The 23,843-nt window shown below is 42.7% G+C and overlaps 1 protein-coding gene and 1 long non-coding RNA gene across 11 annotated transcripts in view; one reads left to right on the top strand and one right to left on the bottom strand.

Annotated features, from left to right (window-relative positions):
• The window catches only part of LOC145717771 (uncharacterized), a 384,058-nt gene extending 373,897 nt beyond the window's left edge, over positions 1 to 10,161 (bottom strand). For both annotated transcript variants that reach the window (XR_014141176.1, XR_014141175.1), the window contains exon 1: positions 8,194 to 10,161. This is a non-coding gene — a long non-coding RNA (uncharacterized LOC145717771). The remainder of the gene's footprint in view (positions 1 to 8,193) is intronic.
• ATP11C (ATPase phospholipid transporting 11C (ATP11C blood group)) overlaps positions 9,488 to 23,843 on the top strand; it is a 172,948-nt gene continuing 158,592 nt past the window's right edge. For 8 of the 9 annotated variants that reach the window (XM_081808173.1, XM_081808171.1, XM_081808170.1 and 5 more), the window contains exon 1: positions 10,294 to 10,498. In XM_081808173.1, the coding sequence (XP_081664299.1) occupies positions 10,472 to 10,498 (27 nt within the window). In that variant the 5' untranslated portion in view covers positions 10,294 to 10,471. Of the gene's footprint in view, positions 9,507 to 10,293; positions 10,499 to 23,843 lie in introns of those variants that run through there. The other variant, XM_081808177.1, reaches the window with a different exon arrangement.

The raw sequence follows: 23,843 nt of genomic DNA on the forward strand, positions 1-23,843 counted from the left end.
CAGGGAGTGAAACCTCACTACACACCCAAATAGTTTACCTATTGATACTTAAATCCCAATCACAATAGACTCATTACTTTGGTTCAGCATTGCTCATTCCCCGTGGTTCTTTATAAACATCTAAACACATTTCAAAGTCTCCAAATTCTTAGGTTGAAGAGGTTTATCAGATCCCATTCCTCTATTCATAAGGGAGGATTGCAGAAGAGCCCTGGGCTCTTTAGGTAGGGGCTAGGAAGAGGCAGTTTGAAAATGAAGGGCATGGGAGTTTGAGAAAGTCTAGTAGACACCTGTTGGGATGTCTGTCTTGCTCACCTCTACTGATTTCCTATTTTGCTGGGAGCTCTCCTTTTGAGAAGAATCTTCTGGTTTGCTGATAGTTTTCTGGGGGAGACTGAATGCCTGGCTAGGCGAGGATAAAGACACAGGCTGCACATCATAAACAGTGTCATCTAATCTGCCTGCCCATAAAGTCTGGTGTGCTGAGAACTATTCCATCATCCTGTGGAAGGTGTATATGTGGGATAGAGTTGTAACGAACTAATATGAGTTTGCTCCTTGGTGAATCACAGAAACTACACGAGGTAGAGTGGTAGCACAAGGGAACCTTGATTTGCAGCAAATAGGGAGATCACAGGGAATAACTTCCAAAGCTGTGACTCCCTGAGCAAGGATGAATGGGTTCCTTTAATTTAGGGTTAGGATGAATATTGAGATAGGGGAGCCCTGTCATCATATGTAGAGGTGGGCATAAGGTGGCGTATGAGCCTTAAGGAGACATGCCTATACATACATTGTATGTTATGTAAATGAGGTTTGTGCTCCTCCTTGGGCAGAGATTTTTAGTATTATAATGAGGTAGAGGTAACTGTCGGTCACTCCATGGTCCATCTGTGCAGGTATGAGTTGGGAGTTAAGTTCCAGCTGGTCTGGGTGTTCTGGGCTGACGGGTAACCTTTTGTCCGGGCAGTTGCTTTTGCTTGAGTGGTAGTTTTGGTTTCCACCACAGGATGCTATGCCCTTTGGGTCTCTTGTTAAAAGATAAGCTGGAAAGAAGAGCTTAAGGAAAAATATGGGACAAATGTTGGTGGGTCTAAGCAGGTGAGCAGTAGATCAGGTCTCGGGGTCTAGCTGGTGACAAAGCCTGAGCAGCCCTGAAGGCATATGTTAGTTTCATGCACAGGTGGCCCAGACTCCCACGGCACCTCCTCCTGCCATACGGCTGCCCCTTTCTCAATCCATACCTGTGGCCTCCTGGTAAGTTACCTATGACCAAATGACTCAAGATAAAAAGGAAATACATCAGCTTGGTTTACACATAACTTTGCATAGTTAACCTGGCACCATCTGAAAGTAAAAGTAGATGACTACAGCACTACAACGCCACCATGGGGTACCCCAAAAAGATACCAGGGAAGGGAAATCTTCCCAGTGAACAGAGCTTTGAGTAGCACATCTGGTTGTCTATTATGTCTGGGAGAGATGACCTGAGGGGCAGATCTACTCTGACTCACAGGCAGTGTGACCAATGGGTTAGCCAGGGACTTAGAACAAGTTTCAAATAGCAATCCAAATAGTGCCACTTGGAAAACTGAAATTTTATCATCTTAAAAATGGTATGTAAAATTCGTAAGTCAGAAGTAATTTAATAAATCATTCAATCCCCTCATCTTCCCATGGAGAAAATAAGGTATAGAGAATGTATGTGATTGGTCCAAGGGAAGCTCTAGGTAACAGCCAGAATTGACATCTCCTGGATCTCAGTTTAGGGCTCTCCCCAGAACAGCACACAGATTATCATTCATTCCTTTGTCAGCATTTCTTGAACTTCAACAACACGTCATGCTCTTCCCTGGAAATAGGGATACAGATAAATAAGGCATGGCCCTGCCCTCGAGAAGCTCTTATGTTTGTTATGTGTTTTGTGCATGTGAGTGTATTATAGTTACATCCTGTGACAAGAAATAAGTGAAACCAAAATGGCAAATACTTCTTCAAGTAGGACAGACTAAATACTTGCTGAAGAGTGCCAAATGAAATTAAAAATGCTAGAAAGTGAGCCAGTAAGAACTATATGACTTAAAACAGACACCAACAAAAAAAAAAAAAAACAGACACCAACAGAGATATTAATTAATTCAAGGTTGGATTTGATTGTTAAGGGGAGTTTACATCACTATCACTGCTGGGAAGAGAGCCATTTTTAATGGATTTTGATGGCATCCTGCCTGAGTCTTAGTACCTACATGTTAGCCTGGGTGAGATAAAATTTGAATTAAGTGATCAGGAAGACTGATGGATGGTGCAATCTGCAATTATTTTAAACAGTAGAAAGTGGTGAAATAGGACTGTTGAGTACCCAAAGGGCTTGTTAATTTTCAGATCTGAACTTCAAATTTTATTCTTTGGTTCCTTATGAGGTTACACCTCCTTCCCCAATTGACCTTTCTCACAAAAACTAAGTTCTGCTCAAAAATAGATGCTCACTCCCGTGCATCCTCTTAATCTAAGACCATTTGATTCGCTCTCTCCCCTGTCAGCCTTCTTTACTATCTTAGAGGAAAAAGTGTCCCTCCTTACCCCTCAAACCTGAGCCACATGCCCTTACCTCATTTCACACCCTGCTTCCTCAATTATCTTCTCTTTCTGAAATCTTTAGCTTCTCCTTTCTACAGAATCCTTTCCTCTCTGCTTTTACACATATATAGGTCTCCTTTCATTTGGGGAAAAAAAAAAAAAGTTGCTTATCCTTATGGCCCTCCTAGTTATTGTACAATCTTTTTTCCTTCTTAAACCATCAAGCTTTGAGAATGAATGGTTTATACCTATAAGCTACAATCTGGCTTCTGGCCCGACTACCATTGAAAGTGCACTCTTAAAGCTCATGCATGGTTTCTGAAGCATTAAATGAAATAGCTTTTCTTAGTCCTGATTTCCCTTGACCAGGGATAGATTTCTGAGGTTTAGAGCATCTTATACCACATTTTCCATGCATACTGGACATTTTCAAGCATTCTATTGCTACTTCAACATAGTTAAAACTGAACTCACAATTTTCTCCCCTGATATTCCCACAAATGATTCTCCTATGTATGACTGATGGCAAGCTCTATGAGACAGGGATCACATCGCTCGCATTCATTGCTATAGCTTCGTCATGCTGCTTGGATGTAGTCAATTGTTAAAATGAATAAACATCATTCTCCCGCTCACAGAGCCTTAATTCCTTAGAGTCATTTTGAATTCACCTCTTTCCTTTGTCCCATAAATTAAATCAGTGATCAAATGTTGTTAATTATGCCTTCAAAATATGGTGTTTAAGGGTATGGATTTGCTGTCTAGTAGATCTTTTTGACTCTTTGCTCTACTATTTTCTAGCTGTGACTTCGGGCAAGTTCCCTAACTTCTCCATTTCTTCATCTATAAAATGAGGATAATAGTGGTACCATATGGGGTTAGTGAGAATAAATGAGATAATGTAATATAAAGTGCTTAGCACAGTACCTAACACATAGCAAGTACTCAATAAATGATAGCTATTATAATTATCTTTCACTGCTCTGCATTGTGAACCCACACTCTGCTAGGGATGTCTACTTACTACTTCATATCTTTGCTGTTTCTCTTGGCTAGAATGCTCTCTTTCCTTTCTGCCCTTTCAAAATGCAATTTACTCTTTTTATTAATTTTTATTTTTGAAAGTGATGCATATTCATAAAGTTAAATAGATTAATAAGACTTATAAAGAAAAAAAGCAAACCCTATTCCATCTCTCCCAATTTCTGATCTATACTACTAAAGGAACTACTTTGAATAATTTTAGCTATTTCTTCTAGTATTTACTTATATATTTCTATATAATATACTTATACTGATGTTTCTTGCTCTTTCAAGTTTTAGATAGTACTGACTGTCTTATTATGGAAGATACAGATTTAGACCTCTTACAACATCACCCTTTCCAACTTGTGTTCCCTTCATCCTACAAAAGATTTGCAATTTGGTAAATCAGTAAGATAGTGTTTTCATTGTTATGGCTATGTAAATGTCTTTCACTTTGAAGCCAAGTAGCATTTTTTTTTTTAAGAATTTATTTGTTTATTTGACAGAGAGAGACACAGCGAGAGAGGGAACAAAAGCAGGGGGAATGGGAGAGGGAGAAGCAGGCTTCCCGCCGAGCAGAGAGCCCGATGTGGGGCTTGATCCCAGGACGCTGGGATCATGACCTGAGCCGAAGGCAGACGCCCAACGACTGAGCCACCCAGGCGCCCCGCCAAGTAGCATTTTATCATGCCTCATTTACTTTTTTGTGCAACTTTCAGTTTTTCCTGGAGTTACAAGCCTTGGTTTTTCCTAGTTGGCTTTATTTTCTATGTATCAATCACTAATTCTTCACTAATTTCCCATTCAACTGTAAAACCTTTCTGAATACTATTCTTCACATGGTCAAACACATCAGGTAATCTATCAGTTAATTTTCAAAAATTTTTTTCTCTAGAGACATCCCTCCTGTATCCCTCCATCTTCCCACTCTCCACTAGCCTGGCTGCTCCCTAGGTGTGCCACACAGCTGTCTACCTCAAACTTTCTTTCATTATCATACCAGGAATTTCCTTCACCTCTCTTTTATGTTCATCCCATTTTCTGGATCTCATGAATTCTTCTTTCTTGGTTTACTCTCTCATATGATGGAATGTATATTTTAGTTGCTTCCTGAGAAGGGAGGTTTAAATTTTATATCATTTGGGGCACCTGGGTGGCTCAGTCGTTAAGCGTCTGCCTTCGGCTCAGGTCATGATCCCAGGGTCCTGAGATGGAGCCCCGCATCGGGCTCCCTGCTCTGCGGGAAGCCTGCTTCTCCCTCTGCCCCTCCTCCTGCTTGTGTTCCCTCTCTCGCTGTTGTCTCTCTCTGTCAAATAAATAAATAAAATCTTTAAAAAATAAATAAATAATAAAATAAACTTTATATCATTTACTACTCCTCAACATGGACCCATTGCTCCTGTAGGCAGGTCTACTTACCATTTACTGGAATATTTTCACCTCCACATCTTTGCCATTTATCTTGGTTAGAATGTTCTCCTACTTCCTGTCTACGTGTCCAAATGCTATTTGTATTTTCAAACTTATTTTTATTTTTATGAAAATAGTGTATGCTCATAGTTTAAAAGTTAGTTATAAGACTTATAAAGAGAAAACAGAAAAGTCTCTTATCCCATTCTTTTCCATTCTCAATCTATGCATCTAGAAGCAAGTACTTTTCATTATTTTAGCTGTTTCTTCTGATGTTTACCTCCTTATTTCTAAATAATATAACTATACTGATATATTTTGACTTAATGACTCATTATGGAAGATAAAGATTTACTCTTCTTATGCCATACCATCTTCTCTGTCTCTAGTCTCTGTCTATCTTCCCCATGTAGCTTGAGACGATGTAGAATTCTGAATTAGAAATCATTTTCTCAGAATCTTAAAGGCCAAACTATATCTCAGTGAATTCATTGTGATTCCTAGAGATTGCCTCTTCTCTTCCACTGTACTAAAATACCCCATCCTTTTAACAGTCAGAGTTCTAGCTTGCATGCCTTTGGTATCCTTTTAATAGTCAGAGTTCTAACTTGCGTGCCTTTGGTATCATGATTACTAGAATATACCTACTTCTCCATTTTGAAAAGCAAAACAACATTAGATCATCCACAGTCCCTTTAGACTTCTGCTGTTCTCCATGATTACTAACCTCATTTGTCAGTGCCCTCGATGTAATTAATATGGGCTATTTGGAGCACTACAACAGGGAGCCCTGATCTTATCTGACAAAGGGACATTTAAACTGAGATCTGAAGGATGAATGGCAAAGTCCATGAAAGCATTCCAGTGGAGATGGTTGTATGTGCAAAAGCTGTCAGGGGAAAAGAAACTTTGGGAACTCAAGGGATGAAAGGTGGCCAGTGGGGTGGAGCTTGGTGACTAAGAGGGAGAGTAGGCCCACCTTTATGCTAGAGAGGAAGGCAGGGGCCAGAGAATTCAGGGCCTAGTAGGTGATGTTAAGGCAAGATTCGGGACTTATCCTAAGAGTGATGAGAAGCTGCTGAAAAGTCATTAAGTAGGGGAGTGATTTGATCTGTCTTCCAAAGATTTCTGGGGTTGCAGTGTGCAGAATGAATTGGAGAGAGCCAATAATTAGGAAGATATGGATAAAATCAGTTTTAAGTAAGTGTTAGGGCCAGACTTGGAAGGGAGAAAGAAATTTCAAATGGGCAAAAGGTAGTCTTATGAAGTATGTTTGAAAGCTCAGCAGACAGTTAAATTTCTTTAACTTGCTGATGGCAGTGATTTAGATGCTGATATAACAGCTTCAATTTTTTTTCTTTTTTTAGTATTAGATGGAAAAAGTGTCTCCTTCTCACCATTCCCTTCCTGATGGGATCCTGAATTGCTGATCAACTGACTGATCCCAGAAGCAGTTTGCTCCCCTCCTTCCCACGTGTGGACTGCCATCCTGTGCCCTAGTGGTTGTTCTGCCCATTTGCCATGGTGAGAATTCTGAGGGGCTGAGGTAGAAGGTGGGAAAGAGTAAGGGAAGCAATAGAGAAGGGCTTCTGAGGGGCTTGCATAGAAATGGGCAGCAGAATTGAAATGGTGGAGGAAGAACTCTTTCCCTTTTTCTGACAGTAAGCATTATATGTAGTCACGATAGTAATAAGGACAGAAGACTGCTTCCTCAGAATTCCTGCCTGCAGGAGACTGGGGCTTCTGCTGAAGTCAGCTGATACACCACAAGAGTTGGTGTATACCACGGGTTCTGACAGTTTAGTCAGGAGGAAGTTAGTTTTTGCAGTTCTGTTTATGCAGTTGGCCAAATGAAAAATGCTGGCTGATGGGCTTGCTTTTCATAGTCATCGACAACAGCTTTCTACAACACCTAGGTTTTCTTTGGAAACTGTGAAGAGGTACTGAAAAGAAGAAAAATAATTTCTTTTGGTCTTAAAGAAGCTCACAAAGGAAAGTAATTCTAAAGGGTGCTTATGAGAGTAACTAATTTCAAGTTGGGTTTGGATATGGGAAAAAATTACCTTGCATAAATTTCGTGTTTTGCTGAGCATATTTTGATTTGTGTATTGCATTTTTATAGTCAAGCAAATTAGTCTGGACCCATGAGTATGGGTGTTGTGATGAAATAATTAGGACATAGAGATAGCAGAATTACAATAACAAATGAAAATTAGACGAGCAATATTGCTATATCTTGGGGGATCAAAATGCCTTGCTTTTAAGCTGGACTACATAGCAATGGCATGTGACATAATACACAATGGTGTGTGAGAGAATACTGCAAAATAATTTCTAGTTCTTTAATTTTTAATTTTTAAATTTTTTTCTTTTTTTAAGTATTCTCTACACCCAGTGTTGGGGGGCGTTCCAAATTCATGCCCCGGAGATCAAGAGTCACTTGCTCTATGGGCTAAGCCAGCCAGGTGCCCCTAATTCTCTAGTTTTTTTAAAAGTTGATCAGTTTGAGAGACACCTGGCTGGCTCAGCCGGTGGAGCTTGTGACTCTTGATCTCCCGGTCGTGAGTTTGAACCCCCCCAACATTGGGTGTAGAGATTACTTAAAAAAAGAAAAAAAAATTTTTTTTAGAAGTTGATCTGTTTGGATCTGTAAGTACATTTTTTCCTTTTGTTTAACAAAATTGTATATGGAAAGATATTACTTATTATTTACTAGTAAGTACTTGCATCTCCAACATCTAAATTCATTTTCCATTACCTATTTTATTGATAAGGATGTATTTTATTGATAAGAATTCTATACTTATTCCTAGAACAAATGATAATCACTGCTTCCACCTCCAAATTTCAGTATCTAGAAAAGTGCCTGCCACATAGTAGGTGTTCAACAAATAAGTAGTGAATTAAATTATATTAGTTGCTGTGTTCAATAAAGTAAAGCCAGAAAATAAACTCTATTCGAAAATAAATCTTTGAAATAGTACAGAACAAAACCTTAGATCCATTTTGCCAATAAAATAAATATCCTAATATCTGATTAATATACATCTAACATAAATCTTAAAAATCATTAGATATAGCCTCGAGTGTGAACAAACAGAAGGAACCGTAATAGGGAAAGAATTGCGAATGTTTCCAATCGTATTACTTCTTGGCAATTAAGACTATTTGGGAACGTACCTTAAGTCTCCTGCATTGGCACTTCATTGGGGATGGGCTACTCATTGCTCACAGAATCAAGTTCGAACTTCAGAGGGTGTTTCTGAAGATCCTGTTGGGTTTTAACGTTCATTTGGGCCGCCCCACCCACACATCCCGGGCGTCTGCCAAGACGATGTGTTCTTTTTCTTAGCTTGCACTGCGCCTTCTCACCGACCTCTCACCGACCTCTCCCTCGGCCTGGACTTTGCCCACTGGGCTCCTTCGGTCACACCCTCTACAACCTTCCCACGTTGCAAGGTCCAGTTCAATCTCCAGAGCCTTCAGGAAAGCTTCCCCAGCCCCTTTTGGGATGCAGTATCGCTCTGCTGAATTTCCCTCAGGACTTGGGAGTCTCTACTCTAGCAGTCATTACTTTCAAACGTGGTTTTTGCCTGTCGCTATCCCCCCCACCCCCCATTAGATTGCAACCACCCTGTTGGGGAGGTCTTTTAAGTAGTCACCGTGTCCAGCCCCTCGCACAGTGCCTGGTACAAAGAAAATGCCCCGTAAAGATTTGTTGAAATAAATCTAAACCCCAGAGAGGAAAAGAAGCGCCTGTGCCCAGCAGCAAAGGCCCTTCACGACCTGAGGGGAGGCCTGTGGTGTAGCTTGACCCTGAACCCAGCTCGAAACTGGCAGGAGAATGTGGCGCGGCAGGAGGCTCGTGTAAATGTTTCTCAACTCTCTACTTATTTCATCTTTACTTTTATAGAGGAATCTGAAAGTTCTTCTCCAGCAGCCTCGGGGCAAGCCAACAGGGCGGTGCAAACCGGCTGAGGTGGGGGTTGGGATGCCCGGTCTCGTGGCAATTCGAGATTCAGGTTTTATATTTAATTTTTGAAGTTTCACAAATTCCAGTTCCAAACTAGGAGCCGAGAGGGTAGAGGGTTTCCTGGAGCATAAATTTTGAGTCCTAGGCAAGGCTCCCAGCATTCAGGGCTTTGCCTCATTTATCCTCCTCACATTTCTCACCGCGGGAATCTACGGAGCACTCCCGGCCACCACATCCAGCCGGAGCCGAGAACCGCGGTTCGGCGCAGCGGTCTCAGCCGCTTCCTCCTTCAACCCTTTGGGCAAACCCCGTCCGGGCGAATGGGGGAGCTCCCAGCCCGCAGTACGAGGCGGAACGGGGGCACGGTTGGACTACAACTCCCAGGATGCTCTGGGAGATGCGCGGAGGAGGGGGCCAGGGGGAGGGGCTTGGGGTGGGGGGGGTGGGAGGGAAATCCCGCCCCGCTGCGCAGCGGCAGCGACACAAAGCCTGAGTTTACAACCTCATAGAGAAAGTGGAAGTAAGACGGCTTAGGCGGGGAGGCAGGACGGGAGAAAGAACTGGAGGAGGGAAAGCTGCGTAGGTGGGAGCGAAGCGAGGGTGGTGGGGAGACCCGCGCCTTTGCAGATGAGGAGGGGGCGGCTTTCATAACTAATCCCCCCGCTCCGCCCCCGCTGGGGTCTCCACAGTGTCCTGCCTGTCCCCACTCCTCGCTGAGAGCCCGGCTCCTCCCCGCCGCGTAGCGGGGAGCCCGGCTGCCTCGCGTGCTCGGGGCGGGCCGGCGGACTGCACAGTGGTTCCCCAGCCCGGGTGCGGGACGAAAGCGCGGGGCAGAGCGGCTGCCGCGGACCGAGAAAGGGCTGCGAGCGAAACGGTGCCGCGGACGAGTTAGGGCCGGGGCAGGGGAGTAGTGTGGTGCTGAGGCGAGGTGAGGCGCGGGGTGCCCCGGGAGGGTCCCCCGTGCCCCAAGTGGGGCGGAAGCACGCGTGCTAGCTGCCGAGGCCGGCGGGGAGGGAGGGCGGGCGGTGGCGCTGTGCCGGGGAGGAGTGCAGACAGCGGGGTGCCGAGCCCGGCGCAGGCGGAGAGATTGGGGCGCCCCCCTCCCCGCGGGAGGAGCCTAGTGCTCCTCCGCCATCCCTCCCCCGCGCGCCAGGCTCGCCTTCTCAGCAGGCTGCGGCGGGGCGGCGGTACTGGGGCCAGACCAGGGGGAGCGGCGGGGCCGCCGCCCCCGAGACGGGCGGGCCGGGGGCGGGCTGTGAGTGGGGCGGGAGCGGGGCGGGGGGGGGCGCGGGCGCCAGGGCGCGAGGGCGCGGGCGGCTGGGGGGCGGGGGAAGCGCGGAGAGCCTAGGAGGGCAGGCGGTGGCGGGGCCGCCCGCCTCGCCTCCCTCTTCACGCCGCCGGCCCACGCCGCAGTGTGTTTTGTGGACGGCACCTTCCCAGACAGCTCAGTAGAGCCCAGCTCGGCGCCCGGCAGCCTTCGTCGCGATGTTCCGCCGGAGCTTTAATCGTTTTGTAAGTACACTCGCTGCGGCTCCACGCGTGCGGTTTGCTTGCTCGCCAGCCGTTCGCTGGGTCCTTCGGAGCAATTTTCTAAGGGGATAATTGCATCGGTGGGAGCCACCACCACCACCCTCTTTTAGATTTTAACTGAACCACGTTGCCCGGGCGGCCGGGGTGGGGAGGCAGGTAAGGCTCCCAGAGTCCCCCTCCCCCCGGACAATTTAACCAGAGCTTCCCGGGGTTTTGCAAACTCTGTCTCCGACCGGGGGCCGCCCTCCGGCTGGATGGTGGTGGGATTCGTGGGGGGACCGGTCCAGGGGCCCCTCGGTTTGCCAGTTAGTCGAAGATGGCGTTTTATTATCAGGGAGGTTGCTTTCTTTTGTTTCCTCTGCCACGAGCACATGGAGGTAAACCTAGACCTGTCACTGTGTCCCAAAAAAAAGACCTGGGGAGTGAGGGAGCTGGAGGCGAGGGCAGGACTCAGCCTTGCCCGGGGATCGGCCGGGAGGGGGTCTGCTGACCAGAGGCTGAGCAAACTTTGGAGACCCAGCCTAAGAAGCTCACCTTTAGGGTATAATAAAAGCGAAGGCGATTGTCAGGGTGGGCTGGGTGGATGTGGAGACGCGAGGAGGCTGCACGGCGGCGTCTGAAACCTCACCGAGCCCTGAACGCCCCGTACTTCGAGCCCGTGAGAAAAGGCAGGCTCCGGCTGAATTCCTCCGTCCACGTTTACCCCTTGCAAATCCCCAGAAAAGGGAACTGTATTTCCGTGGGAGTTTGGCATTCGAGAAAAGCGATTTCTGGCTACTGACTTTTTTGAGTAACCTGTTTACTCCTAGAGAGTACATTAAGAATGGAGCAAAGCCGGGACCATTTACTTCTGTGCTGCTATTTGTAGCAACTTCCTTAATTGCAAGATGAGGTGGCGGGAATAGGATTTTATTTCTGCCAATGATGTGAAGGAAAGGGCTCATCTGTAAATTTTGATTTTTTTCAGTCGTTCAGAAAAATGGTTCAGTGCTGTGCGCTCCCACCCACCCCCATTAAAATATATGTTTGAGAACTTGTCGATTTGGCCCTTTTCATGTGCTTATTCCTTATCAAAGCATTGCTAACATTTTTTTCAGGCGTCGGATGAATTTGCTCTCATTTTTTTCTGCAGTTGAAACTTTCACGAATGAACCCTGGCTAAAAGAAATAATTGTACATCCCTTTTGAGGATATTATCACAGTAGTGCTATGTTAATGTTTTTCTAAATGTTTACCTCACCCAGAAACCTGTCTTATGCAATTGGAGATTACCTGTGGCACAGAGCAAAAGAGGTTGTACATATCAAGCATCTTGAAATCTATAGGAATTGGCTTGTACTGGATGCTTTGCCAAAGCAAGGGATGAAAATTGGTTTCTCACATTTAGCCTGAGAAGGTACAAAAGCATTGTACTTCATAGTTGTTTTTCACATTAGATTCTTGTGATCTGGGAGTGTTGTTGGGGCTGACAAAAAGGGAAAGGTGACAGAGCGAACTGTAATAATTGGAGAAGGATAATCTTTTCACAGGGCACTTGAATAGGCGAAAACAACTAGACTCTGGTTCATAATGAATTCATTATCTTAAAATTGAGATGCTGACATCCCCGATTTTTTTTTAAGGGTTTGAACATTTGAAACCATACAACCCAACTATTGGTCTAAAAGCCGCCTTTGATTTTCTTTTGCTAAGAATGATCTGCATTGTATCAGGGTCTGGTAATTAAGCAGTGCTGGCCCAGGAAGCTAGGGCACGCAGTAGAATTTGCAGCAGTGGTTGAGGTGCCAGCCTGCAGGTTTGAGGCTAGTACTTTGCATCCCCGACCAAGATCTCTGCAGAGAATCACTTACGCTCACACTGAAATGAGCTTTGACCTCATTGTTCGCCTGAAATACCCGACTGCTCACGTTTTCCTGCGCAACCATGACTATGGTAAGTCTTGGGAATTTGTACCAGTGCAGTAAGCTGTAAGGTTCTCAGGAGTTGTATCTGAGCCGGAGGCCTCGGGCAAGGAATTAATCTGCAAACCATTGGACTGAATGTGAAATATGTTCTTGAATACTCATTGCTAAAGATGACTTGGAAAATGGGAGGGGGGCAAATTTTATCTCCCCTAGATCAGTACGTCTGCTGTCCTCATCTTTTGCCTGGTAGAGATTATTTGAAGAGCACTCCTATTTAAATCACTAGAAGGCTACAGTTTGAGATTTAGGTTGGACTTTGAGACTTGCACGGCAATGTAGATATAGTCCAAGTTGGGTGCTGTCTTATGATGGCTTTTGTATTTCAGAAGTAGGGCTGTGAATTCCTTTCAAAATTAAGTGGTTTTCTGTGTGTACCTATATGTATCTCAAATAGACTTTGAACATGACAGAAATTACAGTGGTGTTGATTGTAGTTGTTGGTCACTGAAAACTAGATACATGTTGCCATAGGGCTTTACATTTTAAACCTGAGGTGGGAAGTAAATATTTTTTGGGAGTAGCATCATCTTCTGTGGCTCAGTAGTGTTTGCTGAATCGTCTTAAAAATGCCATCTCCTCAGGTTCTCCAGTTTCAAGCTAAAAGAAATAGTACTTCATTGTATTTCTTAAAGATATGGCCTTGACTTCCTTGCCATTAATAATACTTTTTTTCTGATGAATTATGACTTTCCTTTTGACAGTTTTGAGGTAGAAATTTGGTGGATTTGGTGTAGGATTTTAGGGTTTAGGCATGTAGGGGGTGTCTTAGAAGATTTAAGAGTTGCGTGTCTGAGTATAATAAAAGCACCACCTATTCCCAATCAAAATCTCCATTTTCCATAAATATAATAAAAAATAGTAGCTTTGTCTATACAATTTATTTCCTTTAAAGGCATGTCTAATTGGAAGTTTGGACTAGTTGAGACTTAGGGGTCAGGGACTTTTATATTATCCTTTTACTCTTCATAAAATTCCTGATGATTGCAGGAGCATTTTCACATGGGTTTAAAGACTTAATGAGAGTCTAAACAATGAGTTACCCCCTCCCCTTTTTTAAAGATGTTATTTTTACATAAGCTCCACACCCAATGTGGGGCTCCAACTCACAACTCCAAGATCAAGCGTCATCGCGTGCTCCACTGAGCCAGCCAGGTGCCCTGCCCCCAGACCTTTTTGACATTATTTCATGCTAAAGATTCAAAAGAAGACATTCCTTGATAAAGTAGATTCAGAGGAGTTGGGCCAAGTAGATGCCGTCAATTTAGCTTGTCAGAATGATATCAAACAGGCATGAATTTCTATGTCATTGATAAATGAAAGCTTAAATTGTGAGTGAAATATTGGAAAAATTTTGTCTCTGATTCTAGAAGCTCTCAAACTGCTTTGGTTCCATGAAGCATGCAGCATATAGTAATATCACACAGAAAATGTCGAATCAAAGAGGCTCAGGACTAGAAAGCAATTAGACTGCATAAGGTGGAATGAAAATTCAAAATCAGACCAAAAATATTTAAAATAATTAGTGAAATGGATAACTAATTTATTACTTTGAGTCCAAGGCAAGGCCAGTCCAGTGAAGCAATATTGGAGGCAGTTAATAAAATAATTCAGGTAATTGCTGTTTTGTTTTTTTTTTTCTTTTTTGCAGCAAGAAGGTTCTCGGTTTCCTTCAATTATCAGGGTAATTAAGCTTTTGTTTCCCCCCCTGCTTCACTTTACTAAAACCCTTGGCCTGACATTGCTGAGCCTGGAAAATATTGATGAGTTCATTTTATTATGTTTAGAAATTAATTCAGATGTGTGTATTGCAGTATTTTTGCATTCACACAAGCCTTACAAATAGTCTGTGCATCTTGGCTCCTACCAGGTAGTTCATACCTGGCTAGGTTATTTTTTTTTTAATTCCAGGGTAGTTAACGTACAGTCTTACATTAGTTTCAGGTGTACAATATAGTGATTGAACACTTCCACATATTACTCAGTGCTCATCAAGATTAGTGTACTTTTCCTCCCCTTCACCTTTTTCACCCATCCCTCCACTCACCCATACATGGCTAGGTTTAACAGTTGAATTTGACCTTACTAAAAGCAACCTTTTTTATCTTACTGTAATCTCCTTTTAACTTGTGTGGCACCCTAGATCAGTTTTTTAAGAATTAAGCCCTCATGCCCTAGGGCATCCATTGCATATAATAAATTATCTCCTATGCATGCATCCGCAGATGAGGAATTTCAGTTGAGAAAGGCTGCCCTAGCCTGAAAGCTTCGGGGCAGGAACAGTTAGCAACGTACCAGGTGCATAGTAGGAGTTCGATAAATATTTTTTGAATGAACAGCTTTTATGTGTTTCACATAAATAATTATTACTTACAGACAGTGATATTTGTAGTAAATTCCTTCTTATGAAGAATGAGTTCTAGTTAATTAGGTGTGATACTGTGATTTATAAGAAGACATATGTATGTATGTATATATATATTTGGTCTCTCCCAGTTTCTGGCACAGAGCTCCTAAAATCCTTGGAATTCCCTGGGACGAAAGCAGTAAAGGTGTCTGTTATGTTAATGAGGCGACTTTTGGAAAGCACCTCCGGTTGGGGGCTGGTTGCCTGGGGAATCCAACCTTGTGATCAGAGGGTTGGAACTTTCAGTCTCACCCCCTGACCTCTGGGGAGGGGAGAGGGCCTGAAGATTGAGTTCTGTTGCCATTGGCCAATGAGTTAATCAGTCGTGCCTCTGTAACGAAGCCTCCATTAAAAGCCCAAAAGGACAGGGTTTGGAGACCTTTCAGGCTGGTGAACAAGTGGAAATTTGGGGATAGTGGTGCACCCTTAGCCCAGACCTTGCCCTGTGCTGACCATAGTATAATCTTTATTAGATGGTTATGTTATTTTATGATCTTGCAGAGCGTTATTTAATTCAACAAATATTCACTGAACACCTACTATGTGTAGGGCACTGTGATAGGCCCTGTGGACACATGGGTGAGCAAGTCAAAGTCCCTGTCTTCAGAAGCTTTAATTATCATTACATGCATGGCAATAGAGAGGACATGGTGACTACGCTGTCTCTAACACATCTATAACGTACCGTGAAACTTGATTTTCATGAAGAAGTTACTGTTGTATGCTTACTTATCATTTGTTTTTCTACCAGAAATAAGAGTGTACAATCTCAGTTATATCCTGGTTGTTTGGATTTCAGGTAAAAAGGAATTTGTTGCGTTTGACCCTTCAATGTGACCTATACATGGCAAACTGCTCTTTTGCAAATAGATGCTAGTCTGATTCTGTGTAAGGTGGGAAACCTATTTAGGGTTGAGTCACTATTACTTGAAATAAATACTATTTATTTACTTGCTGTTAAATTATATATTAAATAGCCTGAAAACAAATTCCTTTTTTCCTGATTTTTTTTTTTTATTGATTAAGCAACATAAAATTCTGAAAGTCTTCTAAATACCTTCTATATAGGTTTACCGTTTGCTCCTGTTCATGACTACGGCTCATAATTCAACCCTTTATTAGTGGGCAGTATTGAGTGCCTACAAATCAGGTAGTTTCCCGTGCTCTTAATGAACTTTCAGCAGAGGTGAGATTTGGGCAGGTGAAACTGGCCATTTTCATATTGATGCAGCTCTCCGAATGAGCTTGTTTTCTTCACCTACTCTACCAGTTAACCACCGGCTGGGCAGTGGGTTCTGGGAGGTAAAAGATGGCCAGTGGCCCCTGGGAGAGCCATGACTAACTTCCCTGTGTCTGGATGATATGCAAAGAACTAGCCCATGAGTGAATTCATATACTGGTTTATGGAAAAAATCATCAAGGCTGATTGCTCGTCTAACATGGTTGATCAGTTCTCCCCAAAGAGGGTGAAAGCATGGGACACAAAATAACTGGGTTTTTTTTTCCATCAAGGAGGTGGAGTTTCCTGTACATCTGTAGTGCTTTATACGGATTAATCTTTTGCATCTGGACTGTGAGATTGAGAGAACTTTTCTGATTGGGTGGAGGGAGTTTCTGGGCTTCCATAAGTGAGCTAGGTGCCGTTTTCAAGTTTATTTCTGTTCACTTCACACTTAACCTTCTTGGCTTGGTACAAGGGTGGATCAGTGGTGATTGTAAAACAAACATTAGCATGACTGCAGCATATGTTAACACTACTGCAGTTTAATGATGAATGAGCATTCGGCACTGCAGATATGGGTGTGGGTTGCCCTATGCCAGCACATTGGCAGACAGCCCCTCGATGACTGCAGTGTATGGATGGATTGCTGGTTTGGCTGACTTCTTGATTATCTGGCTTATAGATAATGTTGGACCATGGATATCCAAATTTGGGAGGTTAATCTGTGTTTGTGAAGTACAGATTGCCATCAATTTTTTTGCCCCATATATATTTAATAGAATGTAGGAGGATTAGTGAGGCCTATCCTGTTCAAGCATCTATTTGTTTTCTTAGCCTCCTTCATTATATGTTAAAGTATTATGGTGGCTGTACTTTTCTAGTCTCTTCTTCTTTGCCTAGGTATTCCTGGAAAAATCAAACCATCTTCTTGATAATGATCTTGCAGCTAGTGTAGCATCAAGTAAACAGTAGATGCTCAATAAATACTTTTGGTATTGTTTTGAACTGAATTGTTAACACAGTCTGAATCTGTGGTCGCAGGTGAAAATGATCAGAAAAAAGTAATTTCATGCCTGCTTAAAAAGTAATCAGAAAAACTAGCGTTTACATGAGGCTGTTTTCTTAATTCAAAAGATTATCTTTAGCACCTCCCCCTTCCTTGGCCATACATAAAAAGCTGTAATTAATGTACTGTCCTCAACTTCTAAAATTATAAGCAAATTTACATTCTTTTTGTTAAATGCCGTTCATTAGCTTATATTTTCTGTTGCCACCAGCACATCAAGTCTTTTCTGAAAAACAAAGCTGCAGTGTTAACTCTTCAAGAGCTGTATGTCTTTGGCTTTCCCTGGTAAGTGTGCATTATTTTAATTCAGGATATCACTTAGTATTTGGTGCTGGGAATGTAAAATACTTTCCTGTTTGTACCTCATTGCCATTAGTTGGGTGGATTCCATTAGCAAGAAGACAGCAGACCAGAGGAACTGTAGAGTTTAAGGGATTTGGAAGCAGCAGACCAGAGGAACTGTAGAGTTTAAGGGATTTGGAAGCAGTTTTGTTGTGAAAAGAGACTCAGCCTTGTTAAAAGGGTTGGTGCAAATTCTGTTTCTGCCATTTACTGCCCAGCTTGGGAAATTGGGCACTGTGGTTCATAGACATCAGTGTGTTGATCAAAATGTCATCTTTGGACTCCTTGCATAAGAATCATCTGGGAGCACCTGGGTGGCTCAGTTGTTAAGCGTCTGCCTTCGGCTCAGGTCAGGATCCCAGGGTCCTGGGATCGAGCCCCACATCGGGCTCTCTGCTCGGCGGGAAGCCTGCTTCTCCCTCTCCCACTCCCCCTGCTTGTGTTCCCTCTCGCTCTGTGTCTCTCTCTGTCAAGTAAATAAAATCTTAAAAAAAAAAATCATCTGGGCGCCTGGGTGGCTCAGATGGTTAAGCGTCTGCCTTCAGCTCAGGTCATGATCCCAGGGTCCTGGGATCGAGTCCCACATCGGGCTCCCGGCTCAGCGGGGAGCCTGCTTCTCCCTCTGACCCTCGCCCCTCTCGTGCTGTTTCTCTCTCGCTCGCTCTCTAAAAAATAAATAAAATCTTAAAAAAAAAAAATCATCTGGGCTGCTTATTGTAAACAGATTCCTAGGACTCAGGTCTCCTGAATCCAAGTCTCAGGTGATAGGTCCCTGAAAAACTGCATTTTTAGCAAGCACTCCATATGGTTCTGAAATTCACTAAAATTTAAGAGCACCCATGTCATAAACATTGAAATATTTATTTTCTGTGTACATTCTCTGTTCACCTGTCTTTACTTTTCCTCATCTACAGAATGAATCTGATAATACTTCATCAGGTTGTTGGGAAAATGTTTGGTAGACTATTTCACACTATTCCAGTTGTGTTAGAGGTCCCCAAAACCACTCCCAGGTTTCATGGTTTACTGGCAGAACTCACAGGACTTAGCATATAGTTGTGCTCACAGCTATGATTTATTAGAGCAAAAGGATACAAAGCAAAGTCAGCAGAGGGAAAGGGCACATGGGGCCAAGTCCAGAAGAAACCAGGTGCAGCTTCCAATGGTCCTCTCCCACTGGAGTCACAAGGGTTGTGCTTAATTCCTCCAGCAACGAGTTGTGATAACTTGTATAAAATGTTGTCTACCAAGGAAGCTCATTAGAGACTCCGTGCCCAGGGTTTCTACAGGGACTTGGTCATGTAGACCCCCTCTGCCTGGTATGTGCCAAAATTCCAGACTCCCAGAAGGAAAACAGGATTTAGCATAAACCATATTGTTTGTACCAAGAGTTTAGGCACAGCTGGCTACTCTTAACCATTTAGGGTGGTGGGAACCTTCCCAAAATCCAAATCCCCAGCTGCTTTCGAGCTTTGTAAGCAGGCCTTTTTTTAAGAACAGCAGTCTCAGGCCTGCTAGGTTAACCCTTTCCTAACAGTAATGTTACAAATACTGGTATTTTTCAGTGGAGGGAAGTGACTTGTCCATGGTCGTTAAGCTAATCAACAGAGTTGAGACTGAGACTCCCAGCAGTCACCACCCCTTTTCTTTGCTGCATGCAGCCATGCTTCTGGATTATGGGTCATCCTTTTTCATATTGTTGAATGCATTCACTTTTTGTCACTTGCAGCAGAAGAGCAGCCTGCCCGCTGGTAACTTGATGCACCCAGTGGGGGAGCCAGGAAGTATTGATGTTTCTGCCAGTTTAGCGTCAACACTTGCTGGTTTCCTCTCTGGAGCATCACCAAGTTCGTGGATTTTCATTTTTTCCTGACTTTTGGATTTTTGTTAACGACCCCATCCCTCCTTGTTCCATTCATTTACCCATAGTCCCAACACTCATTTGCATCATTACTTCATTGCATTCTGTACATGGCTAGCTGTTAGCTCATAGGCAGCAGCTGATTTAAAAATTTGGGGGTGGGAGGTAACACAATGCCAAAGTGCAGGCATACTGAAGAGTATTTAGTGAAGGATGACTATGGAGGGAAAACCTGCCAAAAGAAAAAAAGAGTAAAATTCTTGGGTTAATGCATTTTATGGCAATATTTATATTGTTTGAACCCAGGAGTGGGTTTTTTTTTTTGAGTTTTACAGTCATGAAAAACCGCAGGGATATCTCTGCTTATTCTTAAGTTTCAGTCTTCTTTTTTTTTTTTTTTGCTGTTATCAAAAAGGAAAATTAATAATTGTTTTATGATCTGGGCAAGGAATAAATCAGAAACTCATACTGAAAGATGTAGTAATCCTACAGATCAATAGGGAGCAGAAGCCAGAGGCGAACTGTCACAAGTAAGTAACAGCTGGGTAGAGCAGATTATGTAAGCTACACCTGTTGTGTAAGCAGCAGGGATGTTCTTTAAGCTTCACAATTAATGTAGTTTGCAGTAATATGGATTAAGGGGTCTATAGTATAGTGCACAATTAACTTTGGCTTCTTTTCTGAAAACATTCATGTGAATCACAGGCTTCCTTTGAACACTCATGCCCTGCTTGTGCTGTAGAAGTATGTAAGGCACAGCCCTGCTCTCCAGTAGCTTGCAGTCTAGTATAGAGACAGAAGATTACATACAAGACCAGCCTCCTTACAAGGCATTTGGTCATCAGTCAGTGCTGCTCTCCTTTTATAGAGGCACACACAGTAAGTGTGGCCGCCTTTCAGAAGAGGGCGCTGAATCTCACTCTGTTGTGGCTGGGGGAGGGATTGGTAGAGGAGGTAGCATATGAACTGGGTGGTAAGGGACCCAAAGTATTGAAGTTCATGGAATTTTAGGGCTGGGCAACCTCATTACAGGAAGAAGCAATCTACCGGAGCAATTAGACCCTGTTATTGCTTATGGTACTTAGAGCAGTGGAACAAGTCAACAGAGGGCATGGGTTCCACCTCCAAATGCTGGAGAAAGACCAAAACCTTGGTCTTCAATGCCTTATGTTTGCTGTGGTGAGATTTAAACTTTAAAAGAGGGAAAACTAAAAAGGGAGTTCAGGCAGCTCTCGGTCTTCAAAACAATAGCTACAGGAATCTTCTGTGGGCTCTTTTCCGAAATCCATGACTTCAGTGATGGTGGTCATCAGTCTTCTGACTTGGTGCAGAAGCAATAAGGTAGGAACTAGGGTGGAAGCACCTGGGGTAATATTTCAAGACACTGCTTCATGTAGTATATGGTTATTTGTCCTGCTTATATAATGCTTACTTTCAGAAACTTTTACTACGTGGGGACATTGTGGTAGATAGTTTATTATCTTGAGTACTGATGGTCATTTATATGCATACCTCGTTTTATTGTGCTTTATTTTATTGTGCTTTGCGGATATTGTGTGTTTTTACAAATCAAACGTTTATGGCAACCCTGTGTTGAGCATGCCTATTAGCACCATTTTTCAAACAGCACTTGCTCACTTTGTGTCTCTGTCACATTTTGGTAATTCTCACAGTATTTCAAACTTTTTCGTCATTATTATGTTTGTTATGGTAATCTGTGAAGTAATTATGACTGGCTGAAAGCTCAGATGATGGTTAGCATTTTTTTTAGTAAAGTTTTTAGCAATAAAATTTTAAGATTAGGGTATGTACATTGTTAATGCTATTATACACTTAATAGACTACAGTATATTGTAAGCATAATTTTTTTAAAGATTTTATTTTTAAGTCATCTCTATGCCCAAGATGGGGCCCAAACTCACAACCCCAAGATCAAGAGTCACATTGCTGTACTCACTGAGCCTGCCCGGTGCCCTAGTAAACGTAACTTTTATATGCACTGGGAAACCAGAAAATGAATGTGACTCACTTTATTGTGATATTTGCTTTATTGTTGTGGTCTGGAACTGACCCTGCAATATCTCCAAGGTATGACTGGATTTAAAAAGCTGGGGATCAGGCCTTGGTCCAGGAGCACATTCCTTACAGTACCCTTCTGTTTCACTACCGCTAGACAACATGGCTCTTTAGTAGACATTCAGACTTGACCATATCATTGTGCGTTCCCGGAACACGAATTACATCTTATTCTCTCAACGAGTGTATCTCCAGACGACGTTGATGTACTTTTCTTTTTCGCATCACGACTGTTACTCTTGTCTAAACCATCAACATCTCTCCTCTTTCATATTTGTTCCTCCTTCAGTCTTCCTCTTTCAATAAATGACACCATTCCTGACCCACTTGTTCAAGCTAGAAACCTAGCAGTCATCCTTAATACCGCCTTTCCCTTCATCTCCCACATCTAATCTCACAGCAAATCTAGTAGGTTTGGTTTCTGAAAGAGCTCTCAAAGCTGTCCACTTCTTTGCATATCCACCTCTACTGCCATCCAAGTTCAGGCTGCCACTGTCACTTACCCAGGCCATTGCATTAGATGATCACATCCACTCCTGCCCTCTCCAGTGTATCCTCCACACAGCACCAGAGGGATCTTTTACAAATGCCTGTCTGAAAGCCCTCAGTGACTTTCCTTTGCTCCCTGGATAAAAACCTGACCAGTATAAGCTTGTACTCTTCTTCACTGTTTTTTGTTGTTGTTCACCTTTAAAAATGGCAATACAATTCATATAGCAAACAATTCACCATTTTATTATTTTTTTAAGATTTTATTTATTTGAGAGAAAGGGAGAACACAAGCTGCGGGTAGGGGGAGAGGGAGAAGCAGACTCCCCACTGAGCAGGGAGCCTGACACGGGGCTCCATCCCAGGACCCTAATATCATGACCTGAGCCGAAGGCAGACGCTTAACCAACAGAGCCACCCAGGTGCCCCAACAATTCACCATTTTAAAGTGTACATTTAAGTGGGGTTTTTTTGTTTTTTTCTTCAAGTTTTTATTTAAATTCCAGTTAACATACAGTATAATGTTGGTTTCAGGTGTAGAATTTAGTGATTCATCATTAAGTGTTTTTTAGCATATTAACTATTTTGTGCAACCATTACTGCCATCTAATTTCAGAACATTTTCATCACCCCAAAAAGAAACCATGTACCTATTAGCTGTTAGTCCCAATCCCTCCCTCCAGGCCCTGGTAACCCCCCATTTACTTTATCATCACTGTGGATTTGCCTATTCTGGACATTTCATGTAAATGGACTCCTATAATATTTGCTCTTTTGTGATTGATTTCTTTCATTTAGTATGATGTTCTCAAGGTTTTTTAATCCATGTTGTAGCATGTATCAGTACTGCATCCCTTTCTTTGGCTCAGTAACCCACCGAATGGATATACCACATTTTGTTTGTCCATTGATCAGGTAGGTGATGGGCATTTGGATTATTTACACGTTATGGTCATTATGAATAATGCTGCCGCTTTGAACATTTTTGTACATGTTTTTGTGTGGGCATATGTTTTCAGTTCTCTTGGGTTTATACCTAGGAATGGAATTGCTAGGTTACATGGTAATTCTGTGTTTAACTTTTTGAGGAACTGCCAAACTTTCCCACAGCTCTTCCTCACTTCTTACTTTTTTTAAGAGAAAAAAATTTGGGAGGCGGTGTCTGGGTGGTGCAGTCAGTTAAGCATCCGACTCTTGGTTTCCGCTCAGGTCGTGATTTCAGAGTCATGAGATCGAGCCCTGCATGGGGCTCTGTGCTGAGCTTGGAGTCTGCTTAAGATTCTCTCTCTGTCTCCCTCTGCCCCTCCCTCCTCTAAAATAGATAAATGAATCTTTTAAAAAGTTTTAAAAAAAATTTTAATTGTGGTGAAAAGCATGTAACATAAAATTTACCATCCTAAATTTTTTTAAGTGTGTAGTTCTGTAGTGAAGTATAATCACACTCTTGTGCAACAGATATACAGAACTTTTTCATTTTGCAAAACTGAAACTTTATACCCTTTAAACAGCAACTCCTCATTTCTCTCATTTGCCCCACCCCTCCTCCCCTCAAGCCCCTGGCAACTGCCATTCTAATTTCTGTTTTATGAATTTAACTACTTTAGATACCTTGTATAAATGGAGTCACACTGTATTTTTCTTTTTGTGACTGGCTTATTTCACTTAGCATAATGTCCTCGAGGTTTATCCATGCAGTAGCATGTGACAGGACTTCCTTTTTAAGGCTTTATGTATATACCACATTTGTTTATCCATCCATCCATTGGTGAATATTTGGGTTGTTTCCACCTCTTGACTATTGTGAATAATGCTGCTATTAACAGAGGTGTGCAAGTAGCTCTTCAGGCTAAGGATTTTAATTCTTTGGGCTATATACCCAGAATAAGAATTGCTAGAACATATG

This window comes from Leptonychotes weddellii, chromosome X (assembly GCF_054177405.1).
Source record: "Leptonychotes weddellii isolate Sample4059 chromosome X, ASM5417740v2, whole genome shotgun sequence".
NCBI classification, from domain to species: domain Eukaryota; kingdom Metazoa; phylum Chordata; class Mammalia; order Carnivora; family Phocidae; genus Leptonychotes; species Leptonychotes weddellii.